Consider the following 19935-nt stretch of genomic DNA (forward strand, 5'->3'; position numbering starts at 1 on the left):
GGGATAAAGCAAAAAGGGGACTACAAAAGCAGTCACCAGATCCCAGAGGCTTTTCCTAGGGATTAATGTGAGATGATTTGTGCATCTGCTGCATTCTTGGGCAAGTGGCTGGGAAGAAACACACAAGGCCTGGGGTTCTAGTTTCTTTGCCCCATGCTGCTATAGCATGACTGATATACATAGAATTTGCATAAAACCATCAGATGCTTTTTAATAATTTTTCTTAAAAACTCCAGTTACTGTTCTCCAGGGGTATCAATTTCTTTGTCGAGTCTCCTCCCCTCTTCACCCCCAAAACTCTCCAGATTTGGGGGTGGTGTCATCAATTCAATTTATTAAGTCCTCAGTGAGGGAAAAGCCACATCCGCCCACTGTAGACCTTTTCACCATCTTGATAGCTTCTGCTTTCTTCTGTCTCCTCTGCTCTGCCGTGGCTTCCCCACAGAAGGGGGATTTTCTGTTGTCCTCTGTGCCCTAAAACTAACACCCAAGGGGAATCTAGAAATCCTTGAGTTTCCCAGCTCCCCCAAGGAACAGCCAAGGACAGAGTGGTTAGAAGAATCAGGCCAAGCAGGGCAAACTGCAGCAGAGGGTAGAACAGACTGAAGTCCTTTTACCACAAGGAGGAAACCAAACTGTGGAGGGGAAATAAATAGAGGGGACCAGAGCAGCAGAGTCTGTGCTTCCTGGTGTACAGTGACTGTAGGAGCAATGGGTGACTGGGAGCCCCAGCACATTGGCTCCAGGTCCCCTGCCCGCTCAGCCACTGAGGAAGAGACGTTTGTAGGCCTTGTTCATCTGCTCCAAGAAAATGAAGGTGAGGACAGTGTGGGGGCCCAGGCGGGCATAGTATGGTGTAAAGCCCTTCCACAGGCTGAAGAAACCCTCATAGCGGACGACCTTCATCAGCACATCCTAAACAGACAGGCAGGATGACAGGGCTAGGACCTGAACTTTGGGACCCTGTCCCCTTTACCCAGGTACCCTCATAACCCTCCCAGAGCATTTGACACTATGACTCAAGCCCCTGCTTCCTCACCAGCCCATTCTTGTATTCTGGCTTCCCATCAATCATTCGCATGTTCTGGATCCTGAAAGAGAGGAAGCAGGGATGGGGGATGTAACTCGGTAGAGCACTTGTCTATCATGTATGAGGACCTGGGTTTAAACCCCAGTACTGCCAGAAAAGAAAAAAAAAAAGACACAGAAGAGAGTAGGGGCATAAGAGACAGAAAGGGGGGCCTCCCACACCTCTCTAAAGCTCAGGCCTGCACACTTACCGGGTCTTGACAATGTCCACAGGCATAGAGGCAGCAGTGGTAACCAGGCCACTGATCATGCTAGCACAAAAGTGGCACAGAATATTGTCAGAGAAGTAGCCTGGAGAGTGAAGCAGGAGGTGACAATCAGTTTGGAGGGGTCCAACCAGGCTGGGAGCTAAGAGCCCAGTTCTGGGTCTTACCTGAGTCTAGTAAGAACTGCTTGGATTGGGAGTAGGAGGCAAGCTGGGCTGCATTGACGACAACAGCCCGAGCCATTGTAGGAATACAGCCCTGAAAGTGGGAGAGTGAAGGAAGAGTCAGAAATGTTAGGGACCTGAACCCACAATCCCCAAGTCTCCAGAGCCTCTACTTACCCGCCACAGTGTGGGGACTCCCTCTTCCCGGGCAATTCGAATCAGGGCATTAAACACATTTTTGTAGCCACGACGCTGATCAGCTGGAAGCCTGGGAAGAGCAGGGAGAGCCCAAGATCAGGATAGTCCACACTGCCCACAGGAGCAAAAAATAGGAGCAAAAGTAAGTATATGTTCTGCTCTAGATCTGGGATTTAAAAAACTGGTCCTTTCATTCTGGATTCCAAGAATGGGGCTGGAGTTGGATTCAGACTTGTAACTCACCGACCATCAGCAGTCATACGGATAAGAGCCACCTCAGCTGGTGTTCCCACAAAGGCACCAGTTGCACCCGCAGTCATGCCAATCAGGGCCTTCAGCAGAAAACCAGGGGGTGTACCATCAGCCCCGGTCAGGCGCTCAAAAAGCACAGTATAAATGCCAAGGCGAGTAGTGGTGTAGGTGGCCTGTCGCAGGAGACCAGCTGACAGCCTGAGGAGCAAAGGGGTCAGCGCATCAGGCCAAGATCTAGATCTGCCAACCCACACCCTTCCCCCCAACCTGAGTCCAGTACCCAGTGTAAATGCCCTTCAGCCCTTCTGCCTTTAGGATACTGGTGAGAGCGTGGAAGCTGGTTTTGTACTCCCTTGTCTTGGCCCCTTCTCCGCTCAGTTGCATTCGGTTCTTCACTAGGTCCAGGGGTTGAACAAAAACTGTAGCTCCCATCCTGGAGGAAGGCAGGAGTGGAATCAAGGGTCAGGAGTTGCAGATTTACTAATGCCTAAAGGAGCCTGGCAGCAAGAAGTTAGTTACAAAGGTCAGGGCCTGTCATGTGGTTAAGGATTCAAGAGGCTGTTGGGCATGTTTATAAGAATGTATGTACCAAGAGCAATGTGTCTGGAAAATACAGGTGTCCAGTAGGGGCCATGCAATGAAAGTGGTACAGGCAGCTCCATGGGCGTCAAGCAATGAGTTGGGACGACATGCAGTTAGACCCAGGGAAGGGAGGAGGGGGACATCCATGATGTGGGACTCCAAGTAGTCTTTCAGGAATTACTTAACGACTTGGAACCCTATACAGCTAGGCAGAGCCAAGCAGTAAGCTGGAAAACTCAGGTGGTGCGGCGAAGGTCGTGCAATGACCCCGCATGCAGTCCAGTAGGGTCCTGCAAAGAGTGAAAAGATCCTGGCAGCCCATAAAGGACCTCACATTTCGATGGTGAGCACGCTGACCCCGTGCTGGCTCAGTTCACTGCAAAAGACCCAGAGAGAAACCGGGCCCAGTCCTTGCGCCCGTCCCTTCCTCCTTTCCCATCCGTGGGGCCTGAGCTTACCCGGCCAGGCCCCCGAAAAGGAACTTGACGGACTTTGGGGAGGTACGGGGCTTCCCGTCCATCCCGCCGGCCCCGGGACTCGCCGTCGCCGCCATCACCACTCAATGGCCCTCGGCTTCGGGTCCCGTGCGCGCGCGGCCCCGCTCGCGCCCAAGGTGACACCGAGCGCGCAACAGGGCGAGGGCGCGCGCGCACGCCCCTCCGGTTCTCAGGTCCAGCACTAGCACCAGCTGGAAGCCGGGGCTGGCGCAGGCGTGCAGCGCAAAGGCGGCCGGGAGTAAGGCGGAGACGAAGGAGGAGCTTGAAGGATGCGTAAGGAAAGGGGTGTGGCTGTTATAGGAAAACAGGTTATAGGCGCAGTTTTTACCGAATTACAGTCGAGGGAAACTACAGAGTTTATTGGGAAATCTCGCGAGAGCGAGTCAGACTAGCCCCAGTACGGAGGTTTCTCGCGATAGATGGAGAGATTTCAGTGGCGGGGCGGAGAGGAGGTGGGTGATCACTCTCGCGAGACTTATAGGTACGGCGGCTGCGGCCAGAGGGATGAGAGGTTTGTAAACAGGGCAACACAGGGGAGATCACGGGCACTAAAAGGAATCGTTTAGATCCTATTTTAGGCATTGCTGTTCTCTGTATCTACGCAGGCATTCTTGCCATCTCTAACATTTCCTCTAACTGGCCTTTTAGGACCGGAAGTCCTTCATCTTGAGCACCCAGTGTTGGAAGCGGCCTGACTTTCTTTACCGGAAACCCTTTTCCAGGGGACAGGAAGAAGGCCCACCTGGCCGGAAGTCTCGCCTCCTTTAGCTCCCCTACCCTTCCAGAAGTTTTTCTGTTACCTGTGTTTACCTCTGGTCCCTTCATCCGTTTTATCTCTATATCATAAAAGATACATTTAGTGGCTTCCTTCCAGCTCCAGTAAACGAGTTGGATAGTTCACTCCCCGAGTCGGGGTTCTTTCCCTGGTGGCCCCATGTAGCTGAGAAGTGGGACCTGGGGGTGGTTGGACCCCTGGGATCCTGAAGGGACAGGGAGGGCGCAGAACTACACTTCTGCCCCTTCTACAAGGACTCGACCTCCTCAGCCTTTCTTCCCCGCTGCCATGCACTCTGCGGCCTTCCCGCTTCCTGTGGTTGTGGCTACTGTGTTGTGGGGAGCGACCCCCGTCCGGGGGCTCATTCGAGCGGTGAGTCTAAAGGTCGGGTGGGGAAGGGTGCTGAGGGGACAGGTTGAAGGTTGAGGAACATGGATTTTTTTTGTCCGCAGACCTCGGAGCACAATGCCAGCATGGATTTTGCAGACCTCCCAGCTCTGTTTGGGGCCACCCTGAGTCAGGAGGGACTCCAGGTGACCTTCCCTTTTTTTCTATTTTCCCATATCCTTCCCTGGGTGGGGGTTCAGGAACCATGTCTGAGGTAGGAAGGCATGGAGGTAGGAAGAATCAAGAACTAATCGCATGAGCGCATCTGGTGTGGAATCCAGAATCTGGAGGTAGAAGCCAGTGTCCATCTGTGGAACTCCGAGATTATGAGGGAGACTGAAAGTGGACTAAGATGAAAAACAGGAGGAAGTGGCACTGATCAGTAGGATCTCTGGAGTCAGCTATTGGTTGTATAGACATGGACAAGCTAATCTCTCTGAAGCTTAATTTATTTTATGGTAAAACAGAACAGAAGTTACTTAAGGTTATAGTGAGTGAGAAAGATAAGCAGTTCTGTGGTACTTCATGGCAAGGCTGCAATACAACAAGAACTTGGGCCATAGATTATCAGTACAGTTGGGTGAAATGCATAATTGGAAAATTGTAAGAAGGAAAAAGTGTGCATGTGCTAGAGAGAGAAATGTGAATTAACTTGAGAGAAAGTGATATGAACGTTATAAAACTTGAATTAATTAGTGAGGAGCCAGGGGCAGAATTGAATTAACCTGGAGGATGGGGTACAGGCTAGCCCATCTGGGAAAGGGAGAGGGAAAATGGGAAGATCTGGAAAAGGGATGTTGTTTGCTATAATTGAATCCTCTGTAGGATAAAAAAGATGCAGACTTCTGACTTGGGTGGATGCTCAGAGCCCAGGGATGAGAAGGAAGTGAGAGGACATGTAGTATGCCAGGGCCAATGTACTTGGGGATTCTGTGGGAAGCAGAACCTAGAGAGATGTCCAACTGTTTTTGCTTCTGTGTCCCAGGGGTTCCTTGTGGAGGCTCACCCAGAAAACGCCTGCAGCCCCATTGCCCCACCACCCTCAGCCCCGGTCAACGGGTCAGTCTTTATTGCACTGCTTCGACGATTCGACTGCAACTTTGACCTCAAGGTTGCTGAATATGGAGCGGGAGCTGGGAAGCTGAGGGTATAAAACAAAGGAGCCAGGAACAAAGGCAGGCAAGGTCTATGATGCCGCCTTATCTCCCTAGGTCCTAAATGCTCAGAAGGCTGGGTATGGTGCAGCTGTGGTACACAATGTGAATTCCAATGAACTTTTGAACATGGTGTGGAATAGTGGTAAGTTGGGAAATGTGGAGAACTAAATTTTCAATAGAACTCAGACTGAAGAGATAGTGGGAGGGCTGAAGGCTTAGGGAAAAGAAGCCAGTCCTTTGGGTGGGAATGGGGCAAACGTACCAAATGCCAAGGTTCCCAAAGGACTTAAGCAGTAAAAGGTGGAGTTCCCAGTGTAACACCCTGATCCCTGCAGAGGAAATCCAGCAGCAGATATGGATCCCATCTGTGTTTATTGGGGAGAGGAGTGCCGAGTACCTGCGTGCCCTCTTTGTCTACGAGAAAGGGTAGGACATGTGCCACCTTGTGATTATTCCTTCAGCAGTTCCATGCCAACCTATAACCCAGGTCTCATTGCCCCAATCATTCAGTCTTAGGTCCTACCTCCCCTGCCTCTTTTTATTCCCATTCCTTTCCCCAATCATGGGTCTAGTCCCGAGCCAGTTACCCAGTCCCTTCTTCATTCATTTGCTTTCCTTGCTTCTGAGATTGAGCTTCCTTTCCTCAGGGCCCAGGTGCTTCTTGTTCCAGATAATAGCTTCCCCTTGGGCTATTACCTCATTCCTTTCACTGGGATTGTAGGACTGCTGGTTTTGGCCATGGGAGCAGTAATGGTGAGTAGCTCAGAGAACCTGATAGGAAAAACTATGGCTTATAAAGCCTGATTGGAGATGGGAGGTGGGGTGGTTGATGCTGCACCGTTCAGTTTTATTCCCTAAGCCTGGTCCATGCTCTCCCCTTTCCCCCAGATAGTTCGTTGTATCCAGCACCGGAAACGGCTCCAGCGGAATCGACTTACCAAAGAGCAACTGAAACAGATTCCTACCCATGACTATCAGAAGGGTGAGGATCTAGGGAGGGCCTTGCCCATATCTTACTTGGTTTCTGAAGGAGTTAGACCCCCTAACCCTTAGATAAGGAGCACAAAGATGGCAGAAAAAGGTGGCAGTATGAGATGTCTTGTGTACTCACAAATATGGTGAGGATAGGAGAGGGACATAAGAGCATGAGATAGAAAGTAAAGAGGACTAAGAAAACTTTAAGTGGAATAGTTGTGGGGAATAATGGAAGGACAGACCTTGCATAAAAGTGAGGACAGAGAAATGTAAAGTGGGGAGGATTGTCAGAAGAAACTGGTAAGGGTTGAGTTTTCAGGCCTTGGAGCCCTTGGTGCCCATATAAGGCTATAGCAGAAGTCCTGCCCCTGTTTCCACTCCTCCCACTCCCTCTCTCTCCACCCTCACATCACCTCCCCCAAACCCACTTCCCTTCTCAGCTCTGCTTCTCTTTGCTTGTCCCTTCCACCTCAGTCTTTCATGTTCTACCCTGGCCTTTATCCTGCTTATTTCAGTTTTAGCTCTTCCACTGACTCTGAAGAACAAGGGAACTTTTTTGAAGGGCTTAGTTCTACAGCAGGCCTCCCAGAGTTCTCATGGGCCCAGTTCAGAATGGCTCAGTGAAGGACTAGATTCCTTTTTCTAACCCAGGAGACCAGTATGATGTCTGTGCCATTTGCCTGGATGAATATGAAGATGGGGACAAGTTGCGGGTACTTCCCTGTGCTCATGGTGAGGCCTTCACTACCTGTGCCTTTCCCTCACCCCATCCAAAGGCACCAAGTACCTGAACTCATTCCTCTCTACAGCCTATCACAGTCGCTGTGTGGACCCCTGGCTTACTCAGACTCGGAAGACCTGCCCCATCTGCAAGCAGCCCGTTCATCGGGGTCCTGGGGATGAGGAAGAGGAAGAAACTCAGGGGCAAGAAGAGGGCGATGAGGAAGGGGAGCCAAGGGACAACCCTGCCTCAGAACGGACCCCACTCCTGGGCTCCAGCCCCACTCTTCCTACTTCTTTTGGCTCCCTAGCTCCAGCCCCCCTTGTTTTTCCTGGGCCCTCAACAGATCCCCCACCTTCTCCTTCTTCTTCTTCCTCCTCTTCTGCCATCCTTGTCTAATAACTCCCCCACACCTGGCATCTCTGTAACCTATTTGCACAGGCCCTCTTCCTCCAGTCTTATAAATTCTGGGATAGGGAACATTCTCAGCTTAGGTTTTTCCTTTATCTGGCCCTGTCCTTTTCAGGGGTTGTATATTGGGGAGGGTTCAAAGGGGACTGAGTCTTCACATGAGTTAATAAAACTGTTTTTGTGGACTAAGAATATTTTTTCACCCTAAGATGTGGGGATCAAAGTGAAGCCAGGGCTTTGTGCATGCTAGGTATGCACTCTTACAACCAATATACATCCCCATCCCCATTAATTTTTTTTTTTTTTTTCTGTACAGAGGGGCAGGGGAATCCTGGAAGAGTCTAACCTGTAGTCATGGGGACAGCCCCAACAAGCATTTGCTGTGACTCAGAGGGGGGAACCCCACCTACACATGAGGATGACTCAACTGGCCCTGCCTGCCTTGCCCGCAGGCTTGGACCCATTCTCTGGTCTGAATGACTATTCCATTATCTACCAATTCAACTAGCACATGCTGGAGGACCTAGGCCTGGAAATACCACTGTGGAGTGGGTAGGCCACCTGGACATGGGTATAGAGCAGAAAAATGGAAGTAGTGTGAAGGGCTCAATCCTAGACATGGAGGCAGGAAGCTCAAATACCTGGACTTCATAGTGCCTTAATTCTGTTCCTGACCCTGAGCCAGGATCAAGGAAGTATATCACAGTGCTTGTCCCTCTTCTGATACCTAAGCTCAAATCATGTAGCACCTTGTTAGTAGAATCTTTTTTATTCAAAAAAAAAAAAAAAAAAAAAAAAAAACCCAAAAAACAAAAACAAAACAAAAAACAAAAATGAGAAAAAAATTTTTTCCAACCACACACAGGAGGGGTATGGGTAAGGGGGAGGTATCTTTCCATCCAGCCCCGGCCCCGGCCCCAGCCCCAGCCCCAGCCCGTGGTTTTGGCAGCAATAAGGGATATGGGGTAATGGCCCAAAAAATAAAAATGGTATATGTGTGTGTATGGGAGGGAGGGGGTGCAAAAGCTGTGGGGAGTGGTGAGGGAAGGGACAGACGAGGTCAGTACTGGGCACGCCGCAGGTGGGAAGCCATTTCATAACATTTCTTGTTGATCAAACCACCGTGGACACCTTCTTTGCCCATCAGCAGGACTAGCGCTGGAGGAAAAGAGAAAGGAGGCTAGGACCCAGGTGTCACAATTCCACCCCCTCTGCCAGCTGTTCAGCAGCTGTCCAGCCCTGGGGGCTGTAACCCAACCTCATCCCTCCCACCCCCCCCCCCCACACACAGGCAGGCTGTCAGTCAACCTGAAACAATAGGGCTTTTCAAAAGGAGAAAATCAAGCTTAAAGACTAGAGAGGAACAGGCTAAAATTTAGGGGTCAACAGCTCAGACTATATAGGCTCTTGTGTTCAGGCTAGAAGTGGTTATGGAAGAGCCTGTTTTAACAAAAAACAGTTCAAAAGAGCAGAGCTAAATGCTGACTTAGGTTCTAACAATCTACCTACTCCAAGAAAATGAGTTTCTAATTTGAAAATGCTCAAGGCAGGAAAAAACTAAAGAAGTAATACAGGGGAGTCAAGTAGCAGTGGCAAAGGCCTGTGATCCCAGCAATTTGGGAGGCTGAGGCAGGAGGATTACAAGTTTGAGGCCAGCCTGGGCAACTCAGCAACACTGTCTCAAAGTCAAGAGAACTGGGGATGCAACTGAGTGGGGTAAAGCACCCCAGGGTCCAATCCTCAGTACCAGGAAGAAAAAAAAAAAAAGGCAATGCAGTTCAACTTCTTCATAAGATGAGGAACTGAGATAGAACTGGAACTGGAGGGACTATCCAGGGTTCCAGCAGACAGAGTAGAATGCTGGTGGGACCCTCTTCAAAACAAAGTCACAGAAAAAGTACCCAAGAGGAATGGAAAGAGGTACATTATGTATCTCAGATGTTTAAAAAAAAAAAAAAAAAAAAAAAAAAGGGTAAAAGACAAACTCACTCTTGGCAGTCATGGTGACAGTGACATTGAAGGTGGGGGCTCCACCGGTGCTCTTGGTACGAAGATCCATGGTAAATTCCCCATCCTGCAGCAGTGAGTCCCGGATCACAGAACATTTCTGGCCCCCAAGTGTCAGCCCATTCACGAAAAAACTTGACCGGTCTTTGCCAACCAGGACACCAACCTCAGCTGGCTAGAAAAGGAATCAAGCACCCATGAAGCTAATGCACCAAGTTTCTCACTGTTCTCTAAAACCTACCTCTCCTACTGCTTTGGAAGTTATAGTTCTGGGGGTATGGTACACGTCAATGATATCTGAGAAACACTTTAGTACTGTGGAAAGTTGCTGCAAAAAATACCATCCTCGAACTCTCTAAATGGGACCAGGGATAACATAATCCTCTGGAGAAGTAGATCTCAGTGTTTTAATATCGAAAGCAAATCTAAGAAATATAGGGGGCCAAAAGACAGTGAGAAAAGTGGGGAGCCTTTGGATGCTCAGAACTCTCCTTTAGGAAAAGCAGAAGCGGAGAGGGGAAGGGAGGGGGCGGGCAAAGCAAGAGAAAGCAACTTTGCCCTTATTTGGTCAAAGGTTCTGCAGGAGATGTTAGGAACTCGGACGCCTGGGTCTCCAAGTAACCTAGAGTTTAGATTCAGGTATCTATGTCCCAAGATGAGGAAACAGACCCCTGGGGGCTTTCCAGGAAAGTTGGAAAAGTTTTGAAGGGGGTGGGTGAGCAGACGGGTAAGCCAACTCTCGGGTCTAGATACCCTAGGGAACCTTTCTCCTCCTCCCCCTTACACCCCAAACCCCTATATCCGGTCCCCTCCCGCCCGGAAATCCCCTTCCCCCCTTTCGAACTTCCGCTCCCCCTCCCCACTTCCGGGCAGTGTGGCCAAGGGAGGTGGTAGGAGACAGCAGCGGTCATCCCTTATTCCTTGACTTATACCATCTCTGAACTTCTTACAAAGTTCCCTTGCCCCAGGTCCTGCCGAATGGCGGGAAGGAAGGGCGAAGGGACTTCCGGGAATGGCCTCATAGGAAGGCTGAGGACAACGTGCCGAGTTGGGGGTGTGTGTGGTGGCCTCGCCCTCTCTAACGGGGTTGGGAGGGGCAGGGAACCCACGAAGGACAGGCATGGGCCCAAGGCCCTGCGCCGGGTCTCCAATCCGCATAATAAAAAACAATGGTGGACGAGACGTGAGTTCACAGCCTAAAGGAGAGTCATGAGGCTCCAAGTCCCGTCTCAATCACAATCCCTGGTTAAAATTGCAACGCGCGCCCGCCCCGCCCTGGAAGAGGCGGAAGTGGGCCGCCGCACCGGGCGGCGCGCCCCTCCCCGCCCTGTATGCCCCGGATGTAACGCCCCGTCGCAGAAAACGGGGCAGCAAGCGGGATGGGTGCCGCCGCCAGGGGCGTAGGACTGGGGGGCACTGAGGAACCTGCTCACGTGCAGCCGCCATTCGCGCCGCTTCCAGGGCAGGCACCTAGTCACGGCCTTTCGCTGCTCTCCCTAGACCGCGCCCGCCCCCACCCAAGTCCCTTCCTCAGGATCCAAGGCCGGCCAGTGCCCCGAACCGCGCAAGGCTCGCAGTACCGTGATGTTCACGAAGGTTTTTCCGGGGACGGCGGCCCAGACGGAGGGCGAGTCCTTGTAGCCCACGATGGCCGCGTCCTGACAGGTCCCGTCCGCCATGAGGTTGTCGATGTAGGCGTTCCACCCGGCCATGGCGCTGCTGCTGGGACTGCTCTCGGCGCTGCTGCTGGGGCTGCGGGCTGGGCTCGGGCTGCCTCGGACTGGCGGGCGGGGGAAGGCGGAGAGCTTGGGGCACGCGCTGCCGTCCGGACCGCGGCTCTGCTAGCTGTGCAGCAGCCCTCGCACCGCCACTTCCTGCTCCTCCCCCCCCCCCGGATTTTTATTTGTAATGGGCGGTAGGGGCGGGGCTTGCTCCCCATTCCCTCCCTCCCCCCCGTCTGCCCAGATACCGAAGTTTGCAAATGAAATTTTAAAAATCCCTCCCCCTATTGCAAAATTTGCAGAGTTCGATGGAAAGCTATAAAAATGGCTGGGGGTTGGGGGTTGGGGGTGGCGGGGGAGAGGATAAGGCTCGCCCCAGTCGGCACTGGACACAAACCAGACTTTGGTATAGGGGAAAGGAATGAGACAGAGAACGGAAGAAAAGAGAAAGGAGGAAGAATTAGCAAAATGCAAATTGAGCAAATTAGAGTTCGGGGAACTCAGGGTTAAACAGAACGACTCCTCCTTCCCCCACCTCCGCCGGAGGGAAGGAACGGCGGGCGGCGGCGGCGCGTGCGCCCGCGCCTGCGCCGGGGCAGGGAGTGACGGCGCGTGGGGCGGTTGGGGCTGGCGGCCGCTGTGCGGGCGCGCGCCGGGAGAGACGGATAGGGACCTTCCTGGGGAGGAAGGCGGGCGGGGTACGTGTCTCCCGCCAGGCGGAAGGGGCGGGAGCGCAGGCGTGCGCGCTGCCACCTCTCCACTCTTAATATTATTACTTATTTAAGCAACACAGGAGCTGGAAGGAATTTGACAAAATACCCGGGTCGTTTTCAGGGCTAAAGGTACCCACCTGGGGTATTTGTCCCCAGCGTCTACCCAGAACGCACAGATTAGATTCGTTCGAGAGCATCCACTCCCGGGAATTATCCCTTCCCTGGATCGGCTCAGCCCAGGGCCTCGCCCCAAGTCCCATCCCTGCTCAAGGGGCACCAGCCGTGCCCCTTGGTCTGCCTCTTCCGAGGTCACTGAGCGCTGGCGCCCTCGGGACGAGACGGGAGGGACTAATTTTTCAAAGCGGAAGAATACTAAGGCTTCAAGGTTGGCAACTTTTTCAATAGGGCGAAAGTCCCTTCAACTTTGGGTTTATTGGTTATTAGTCTTTTCCAGTAAAACTCATGCTAAAAAGTCCTTATGTGCGATCAGTTGCTCGCTACCAAACGCTAAAGAGATGCGCTGGCTTCGGTGACCTAACTCTTCTAGCCCCTTGCTGCTGAGGGGCTTGGCCGCTTCCGGTCCCTTGGGGAGGGGCGCGGAGATTACTTGGCGCGCTTCCCGGGCGGCACAAGGATCCTTTTCCCTCTGGTTTTTCAAGACAGAGTGTGGTCCCCCAGCATCCATCTCGAACCTCTGGAGTCTGACGCCCCCCGAGCTTGTGTTCCTCGACAGCCGCGTGGCTGAGTCACTGACAGGCTCGGGCGGGGCCGAGCTCGGGCACGTGGCGGCCCTTCCCTCCCGCCATCTCCTGAACTCTGGCCCACACACCCTCCACCCCGGGGTGGAAAAATCCCGGAGGGAGCGGCCCGAGATAAGGGGGGAGGGGCGAGATGGTAGACCCGGGGCAGGTAGGATTCCTGGGGTGGGGGCGGGGAGACTGACCCCCGTGGGGCAGGCGGGGCAGGGAGGAGAGCTCGGGAAAGGGCCTACGAGGTGAGTCACCTGGCTCAAGCAGATCGGGCGCCGGCGGGAGGAGCCTCCGAGACTGAGCGGAGGCGCCTGGGTGATTGCGGCCCGTCGGCCGACCCTGGAGGCTGGAGAACTCCGAGCAGACTCTACACTCCCCAGATACCCGCCAAGGCGGAGAGAGTTACCTAGTGCAGAGACAAACATCCTGCAGTGCTGCAAGTAGTCTGCAGGACCGACCCCAAGCCACCCTCTCCTCGCGTTCATTCATTTTTTTTTTTTTTTTTCACTCTGATACAACACCATTCATTGATGGTCAGGGGCCGCGCTTTGAAGCGCTCAAAGTCTATAGGAAAAGGGATTTCTGACCGACTAGATACGCATTGGGCTACAAATGCTGTCCCAGCACTATCAGTCGGGCTCTGGGCCATCTCACAGGGCTGGTCTAAATTCGTCTACCGGCCTCCCTCTCACCCCCCTCCCCCCGGCCTCCAGCCTTTGCTGGCCTGGAGAGTTAGGATGGGGTGGCGCCGAGAGTGGCCCTTATGAGGACCCTAAGAGGTAAGGCCTTCTAGCCTTGTGGGTGAGTGGGGGGTTTCCACTTAGACTTAAGAGCTGGCCCCAGTCCCTTCCCCCGCTGTGGCCAAGAGACCTGCGGAATGAGCTGAGCATGTGTGAATGTCAATCCTGCAAGCCCCTCTTCCCGGCCCCCTCCCCAGCCCTGCAGGGCTCAGGTTACCCCTGGCCTTTCCTAAAGGGCATTAGTTCCTCTTTAACCTTTGCAAAGGGGGAATATAATCCTGGGGACGAGAAAGACCCTCCAGTCTGAATCCCCTCCTCTGCACCTCTCAAAGTGTAGAATTAAAAATACGAATTTTTATCGGGAGACACAGAACGTGGGGAGGTAGTCATTAACTTTTGGGTGGGGGGCAGGTGCCCAGGGCCAAAAGCTGCTTTAGGCAGTAGTGGGCACTTGGCAGCCAGCCCAGTGTGGAGGGGGGAGGATGGAGTGAGAGAGAGGCGGGGCTGGCTGGGGGACAGGGTGGCAGGGGATAAATGCCCAGCCTGAGAGGGGGTGAGCTGACACTGTCCCAGCTGCCACCTAACTTGGAGCTTCATCCAAAGCCCCAGGGAAGACATCCCAGGTCTGGTGAAACTTACATGTTCAGGGTGTGGAGATGCGGGTGGTTTCCCTTTAGAGAAAGTGGGGGAAGTTTCTTGGGACTGGGGGTGCTTGAAAGAGTGGTGGGGCTAGAGCAAGCAGTATGGCACAAACACTGGAATACCCAAGGATATGGGGAAAGGAAACTCTGAAGAGAGTAGGGATGAACAGAGTAGCATTTTTAAGAGCTGGAGCCAGGTAGAGAATTTGGGGCCTGCCAGGATTTGGGAGCAGAAACATAATCATAGAGGAAAACACCAATTTCACTAGGAAGCCATGGAGAACAGATTACTTGAGCAGAAGAGTGGAAAGAGAAGGCACAAGTGCAGCTTTTGGGGAGGTGGGGGGGTTCAGGGAGGGATGGAATCTGAGGAGTTACAAGGCAGAGGCCCCTGAATTCTTAGGATGGGAAGGTGCAATAGGAGCTGTTCTGAGGGGGGGTGGGGGGAGCTGTGCCTCTCTCTCTGGTCTGTGACCTTTTTATGGGGTATTTTTAGCTCCAGCACCTGCCTTCTTGGGGTGGGGAAGACTCTTAAAGGGCAAGGGATTTCTGGTTCCTCAAGGGATCAACTGTCCACACTTTCTTCTTGTTGTGCAGCCATGGCCATGCAGAAAATCTTTGCCCGGGAAATCTTGGACTCCAGGGGTAACCCCACGGTGGAGGTTGACCTGTACACCGCCAAGGGTAACACAGGCCCATTGAATTGATTTGCTTCTGAAGATTACAACCCCACATGGCCTTTGTCCCCCAGCTCCATATTACAACTGTTCTTTCTCTGGGGTCCCCTTCCCCAGATTTTTCCCCAGGTCCTCCTCTTCCAACTTGGAGCTGGGAGAAGAGGGTGTCTCTTGCACTGTCTCCTGTTCCTGGGCTCAGGGAGAACTCAGCCCTTTGTGGTGGGTGGGTGGAACTCTCTGATCTTCAGTACCCCTTGCCTCAGGTCGATTCCGAGCAGCTGTGCCCAGTGGAGCTTCCACAGGTATCTATGAAGCTCTGGAACTGAGAGATGGAGACAAATCACGATATCTGGGGAAAGGTGAGCCAAGACCTATGCTAGAACCTGTGTGAATGGTTTCAGGACATAGGCACACAGGGGTAGAGGACTGGAACACAAAGTCCTTAAGAAGCCGGGGTATGTGGGAAGCACTCTGATTGACTTAGAAATCTGAACCCCTTCCTCCGGCCCTTTAGGAGTGCTAAAGGCTGTGGAGCACATCAATAAGACTCTAGGCCCTGCTCTGCTGGAAAAGGCAAGTGTTGGAGCCAGCTCTCCCTTCCCTCCTCTCTATGCTCCTGAGCCTCACGCAGGCAGTCCCTCTCCCCCAAATATTTTCACTTGTCCTTGCTTCTGTACGTACACTGACTCCTGAGAAATCTGACCTCTGCCCTCTCCTCTTCAAACCTGTCTTTCCAGAAATTAAGTGTTGTGGATCAAGAAAAAGTTGACAAATTTATGATTGAGCTGGATGGGACTGAGAATAAGTGTGAGTGAAGGGCCAGAGGTGGGAAAGGAGTGGGGTGTGGGGATTGGAGAGACCCCAGGGACTGAGGTCTGGTTGGGGTTATTTCTGCGTCCCACATTTTGGGGTACATCAGAGCTGGATGACTTTTTTATTCATTCCACAGGCATTTTCTGAGGTCTGTCCTCTGCCAAGCCTCGGTTGGTTGTGGACAGATGTGAAGCTGACTCTCAGAGTGCCTCAGGCCACTGGAGAGAGAACAAACTTTCAATGCTTAGTGGTTTGGAGCTCTAGATTCTTCCTGGGGTGACCATAGGGGGATGTTCAAGGAAATAATTCCAGACCCTGCAGGAAAAGCTCTTATCCTTCCTTCCCACTTGCCTCTTTTCAGCCAAGTTTGGGGCCAATGCCATCCTGGGCGTGTCCTTGGCTGTGTGTAAGGCAGGAGCAGCGGAGAAGGGCGTCCCACTTTACCGACACATCGCAGATCTTGCAGGGAACCCTGACCTCGTACTCCCAGTGCCTGTGAGTGTGGCAGCTACTGCCAAATCCTGGGTGACAGCTGCCCCCACCCAGCAAGGGGTACTTAAGCAGCCTTTGGAAAATCTACCTTTCAGACTCAGCTCCAAAGAAGGGTTTCCTGAAATCAAAACTCTCCCCAGCTGTGCTCACACTGTAGCCCCTCCTTCTTTCCCACAATCCAAACATTCCCTAAGCCCCTCTGCTTCCTTTCCTGGCTATGTAACCTGGTTCCTTCACATTCCAATCCTAGGTTCCATACTCTGACCTCATTTCACTCTTGCACCCGCAACCCCCATTAGATGACAAGCTATTTCATGGCAAGGAACTTGGCATTTTCTTTGTATCTCTCATATCCTTATTAAACCAATGCCCTCTTAATTGGAAACTCTTTGAATTTAATTTTAATAATAATGTTACCATTTACTGTTACTTACTAGGAAGATAACTGTATAAGAGTATGGACTCTAGAGAGGACCTCCTGGATTCTGATCTTGGCCTTCCATGTTTATTAGTGAGGTCTCAGGCAAATTATTTAACCTCTTTATGCCTCAGTTTCCTCATCTATAAAGTAGGAAGTAATAATAGTACCCAGCTAATAAGAGATATTTTGAGAATGACATGAGCTAATTTTTGTTAAGCTCTTAGAACTGTTTCATGAAACTGTCAGCAGTTTATCCAAATACTCAGGAGGCTGAGGCAGGATCAAAAGTTTGGGGCCAGCTTGGTCAACATAGTGAGACCCTATTTCAAAAATAAAAAGTACTTGGTACTAGTGGTAGAGCATTTGTCTAGCATGTGCAAGGCCTTGGGTTCAGTCCCTAATAATACCAAAAAAAAAAAGAAAAAAAGAAAGAAAAAAAGAAAAAAATTCTACAGGGAAATACAGGGAAATTGGTATTGTCCCCATTTTATAGAAAAGAAGGGGGAAAAGCCTCTGAGGAGGAAAATTACTCATCCTAGACCACTCAGCTAGGAAGTAGGAAAACCAGGGTTCAGTCTTGAGCACCCAGCCTTGCTTAATCCCTCATGCCCCAGCCTAGGTCTGAGTACCCTTTCCATATCCCAGGCCTTCAATGTGATCAATGGGGGCTCCCATGCTGGAAACAAGCTGGCCATGCAAGAGTTCATGATTCTGCCTGTGGGAGCCAGCTCCTTCAAGGAAGCCATGCGCATTGGTGCTGAGGTCTATCACCACCTCAAGGGGGTCATCAAGTCCAAGTATGGGAAGGATGCCACTAATGTAGGGGATGAGGGCGGCTTTGCACCCAACATCTTGGAAAACAATGAAGGTCAGTGCTGAGCACCCTGGGGTGCAAAACCCCTGGATTCCTGGGGAAGAGGAAAGAAAGGCTTAGAGACAGGGCACTAGAGTCTCAGGTCCTCTCTTGCTTCCCTCCCAGCTCTGGAGCTGCTGAAGACGGCCATCCAGGCAGCTGGTTATCCAGACAAGGTGGTGATTGGCATGGATGTGGCAGCATCTGAATTCTATCGCAATGGGAAGTATGACCTTGACTTCAAATCACCTGATGACCCTGCCCGGCACATCACAGGGGAGAAGCTTGGGGAACTTTACAAGAGCTTCATCAAAAATTATCCTGGTGAGCCAAGCGCAGTCGCGCACCCCTGTAATCCCAGCTACTTGGGAGGCTGAGGCAAGAGGATTGAATGTTTAAGACCAGGGCAACCCCTATTGGGTCCCCCTTGCCCTGTGGGAACTCAGTGTCTTTTCTTCTCACTTGAATAAATCCTACTCTTTTACGCTCAAAATAATAATGATGATAATAATAATAATAAGGAAAGAAAGAAAAAAACATTAAAAGGCAGTTTAGCAAGACCCTGTCCCAAAATTAAAAAAATATAAAAGGCTGGGATGTATCTCAGTGGCAGAGCACTTGCCTCACGTAAGTTAGACCCTGGGTTCAACCCCCAGTATCACAAAGAAAAAAGAAAGAAAAGAACTATACTAATGAGAGTCTGAGGTGTTCCAGTAGTCTACCCGAGTCCCCTGCAACTGCCTTATACACTGACTTCAGTGCCCAGCTTTGCCATGACTCATTTCCTTCCATTCCTCAGCCCTGGGTCAGTCAGTGTAGATTCTGTTACCTGTCATCCCTCCATGAGGTTTATTCTGACTCTAACCCTGACTGCCCTTTATCCTCACTAGTGGTCTCTATTGAGGACCCCTTTGACCAGGATGACTGGGCCACATGGACCTCATTCCTCTCGGGGGTGAACATCCAGATCGTGGGGGATGACCTCACAGTCACCAACCCCAAGAGGATTGCCCAGGCTGTTGAGAAGAAGGCCTGCAACTGCCTGCTTCTGAAAGTCAACCAGATCGGCTCGGTGACTGAATCCATCCAGGCGTGAGTGCCTTCTGCCTGTGGGGCTCACCATGGCCACTCTCAGCCCCAGCTCTGTCCACTCCAGCAAGTCCTGCCCACTAATCTAAGTCTACCTTTCCCTGGCACCTGACCCATCCACACTACTTTCTCTTTCTTTTGTTTTTGTGGTATTGGTGATGGAACCCAGGGCCTTGCACAAGCTAGGCAAGGGCTGTATATCACTGAGCTACATCCTCAGCCTCACCCATACCTTCTTTTTTTTGGTACTGGGAATTGAACCCAGGGGTGCTTAACCACTGAGCCACATTCCCAGCCCTCTTTATTTATTTTGAGACAGGCTCTAAGTCACATAGAGACTCACCAAGTTACTGAGGCAGGCTTTGAACTTGCTGTCCTCCTGCCTCAACCTCCCAAGCCACTGTAATTACAGGCGTGTGCCACCATGGCCCCAGCTTCACCTATATCTTTTTGACTTCAAGGCTTTGACTAACACTTGGTCTGACCTCATTTTACTGCTGTGGCCCTGCCTTGTCTCCCACCCCAGCCTATGCCATTCTTGTTTCCCAAGTTCTGTTCTCTCCATCAGCATCTCAGAAGCCCCAAGTCAAGACTAGAAATCTCTTCTCTCATGCTACCCAAAGAACTTGGTCACTGTCTTCTCTGCAACATGCCCACAACCCAAAATAGAAGGGAAAAAAAGCCCTACCTACCTCCTAGCTTTCCCACTGAGGAGTTCACACAAGGCCTTACCAGATATTCTCTCTACTCAGCTGCAAACTGGCTCAGTCTAACGGCTGGGGGGTGATGGTGAGCCACCGTTCTGGGGAGACTGAGGACACATTCATTGCTGACCTCGTGGTGGGACTCTGCACAGGACAGGTACTCAGGGTTTCCCTTTACTGAGTGTTTGACCAAATTTTCTTGGGGTTCTCGGCTTGCCCCTGAATTGAATGCCACCAAAGGCTGCTCCCTTGGAGCTGAGCCTAACCCCTCCAAACTTCTAAATCCTACTTCCTATCTCAGATCAAGACTGGTGCCCCTTGCCGTTCAGAACGTCTGGCCAAATACAACCAACTCATGAGGTACAACTGGGACAGTGGCCTGGATATTGAGGAGCTGAGGGCTACTAGGTTGGAAGGTGGCAGCTCTGACTTTTGTGTTCTAGGATTGAGGAGGCTCTTGGGGACAAGGCTGTCTTTGCTGGACGAAAGTTCCGTAACCCAAAGGCCAAGTGAGAAGCTGGAGACCCAAGGAACCCACTGGACAGACCCAGGCCTTCAAGCCCTTTTCCCACAAATAAACACTGGTGCCAAAGTAGACTGTGGTGTGTTTGTTTGTGGGAGGAAGAAAGGAGATGTTCAGCTCTGGGCTGGGAAAGACAGGAGGTGGATAGGTCCAGGGATGGAAGGGAGGCACAGAATAGATGTGTAAACCTGCTAAGATAAGAGGAAGTGAGGGACCCCAGGGGAAGCTGGGTGGATCTAAACAGAGAAGATCATATTTTGGAGGGAAGCCAGGGAAAGTAAGTCCTGTAGGTGAAATGCAGCTGAAGAGGTGTTGATGGAGCAAGGAATCAGCTCTATGAGAAAGGTAGGAGTAGAAAAAGCAGCACTGAAGGACCTG

At 51.7% G+C, this 19935-nt stretch overlaps 4 protein-coding genes across 8 annotated transcripts; 2 read left to right on the forward strand and 2 right to left on the reverse strand.

The window, feature by feature from the left end:
- Window positions 1–185: 185 nt before the first annotated feature.
- On the reverse strand, window positions 186–3198 carry SLC25A11 (solute carrier family 25 member 11). The gene is made up of 8 exons (XM_079132448.1): window positions 2950–3198; window positions 2190–2342; window positions 1901–2107; window positions 1637–1727; window positions 1463–1553; window positions 1281–1380; window positions 1040–1091; window positions 186–915 (listed from the first exon to the last, which is right to left on the reverse strand). The coding sequence occupies exons 1-8, from the start codon at window positions 3042–3044 to the stop codon at window positions 760–762; spliced, it is 945 nt and encodes a 314-aa protein (XP_078988574.1). The 5' UTR covers window positions 3045–3198; the 3' UTR covers window positions 186–759.
- Window positions 3199–3343: 145 nt separating this feature from the next.
- On the forward strand, window positions 3344–7599 carry RNF167 (ring finger protein 167). Of its 2 annotated transcripts, XM_079132446.1 has the most exons (10): window positions 3344–3499; window positions 3637–4135; window positions 4216–4296; window positions 5136–5261; window positions 5362–5449; window positions 5643–5733; window positions 5955–6060; window positions 6196–6289; window positions 6934–7014; window positions 7092–7599. In XM_079132446.1, the coding sequence occupies exons 2-10, from the start codon at window positions 4052–4054 to the stop codon at window positions 7400–7402; spliced, it is 1062 nt and encodes a 353-aa protein (XP_078988572.1). In that variant the 5' UTR covers window positions 3344–3499; window positions 3637–4051; the 3' UTR covers window positions 7403–7599. The 2 variants fall into 2 exon arrangements, with proteins under 2 accessions (XP_078988572.1, XP_078988573.1); XM_079132447.1 differs by lacking the exon at window positions 3344–3499 and having other exon boundaries at window positions 3980–4135; window positions 5136–5209.
- A 589-nt stretch (window positions 7600–8188) lies between these two features.
- Window positions 8189–11295, reverse strand: PFN1 (profilin 1). The gene is made up of 3 exons (XM_079132461.1): window positions 11002–11295; window positions 9404–9596; window positions 8189–8572 (listed from the first exon to the last, which is right to left on the reverse strand). The coding sequence occupies exons 1-3, from the start codon at window positions 11131–11133 to the stop codon at window positions 8475–8477; spliced, it is 423 nt and encodes a 140-aa protein (XP_078988587.1). The 5' UTR covers window positions 11134–11295; the 3' UTR covers window positions 8189–8474.
- Window positions 11296–13344: 2049 nt separating this feature from the next.
- Window positions 13345–19629, forward strand: ENO3 (enolase 3). Of its 4 annotated transcripts, none has more exons than XM_079132442.1 (12): window positions 13345–13383; window positions 14583–14669; window positions 14926–15021; window positions 15177–15235; window positions 15400–15469; window positions 15837–15970; window positions 17034–17256; window positions 17368–17565; window positions 18132–18333; window positions 19083–19191; window positions 19336–19394; window positions 19478–19629. In XM_079132442.1, the coding sequence occupies exons 1-12, from the start codon at window positions 13368–13370 to the stop codon at window positions 19545–19547; spliced, it is 1323 nt and encodes a 440-aa protein (XP_078988568.1). In that variant the 5' UTR covers window positions 13345–13367; the 3' UTR covers window positions 19548–19629. The 4 variants fall into 4 exon arrangements, with proteins under 4 accessions (XP_078988568.1, XP_078988570.1, XP_078988569.1 ...); XM_079132443.1 differs by lacking the exon at window positions 13345–13383 and adding an exon at window positions 13842–13967; XM_079132444.1 differs by lacking the exon at window positions 14583–14669 and having other exon boundaries at window positions 13349–13383.
- Window positions 19630–19935: the final 306 nt, after the last annotated feature.

Source organism: Sciurus vulgaris (genome assembly GCF_902686455.1).
Source record: "Sciurus vulgaris genome assembly, chromosome: 3".
In the NCBI taxonomy this organism is placed as follows: domain Eukaryota; kingdom Metazoa; phylum Chordata; class Mammalia; order Rodentia; family Sciuridae; genus Sciurus; species Sciurus vulgaris.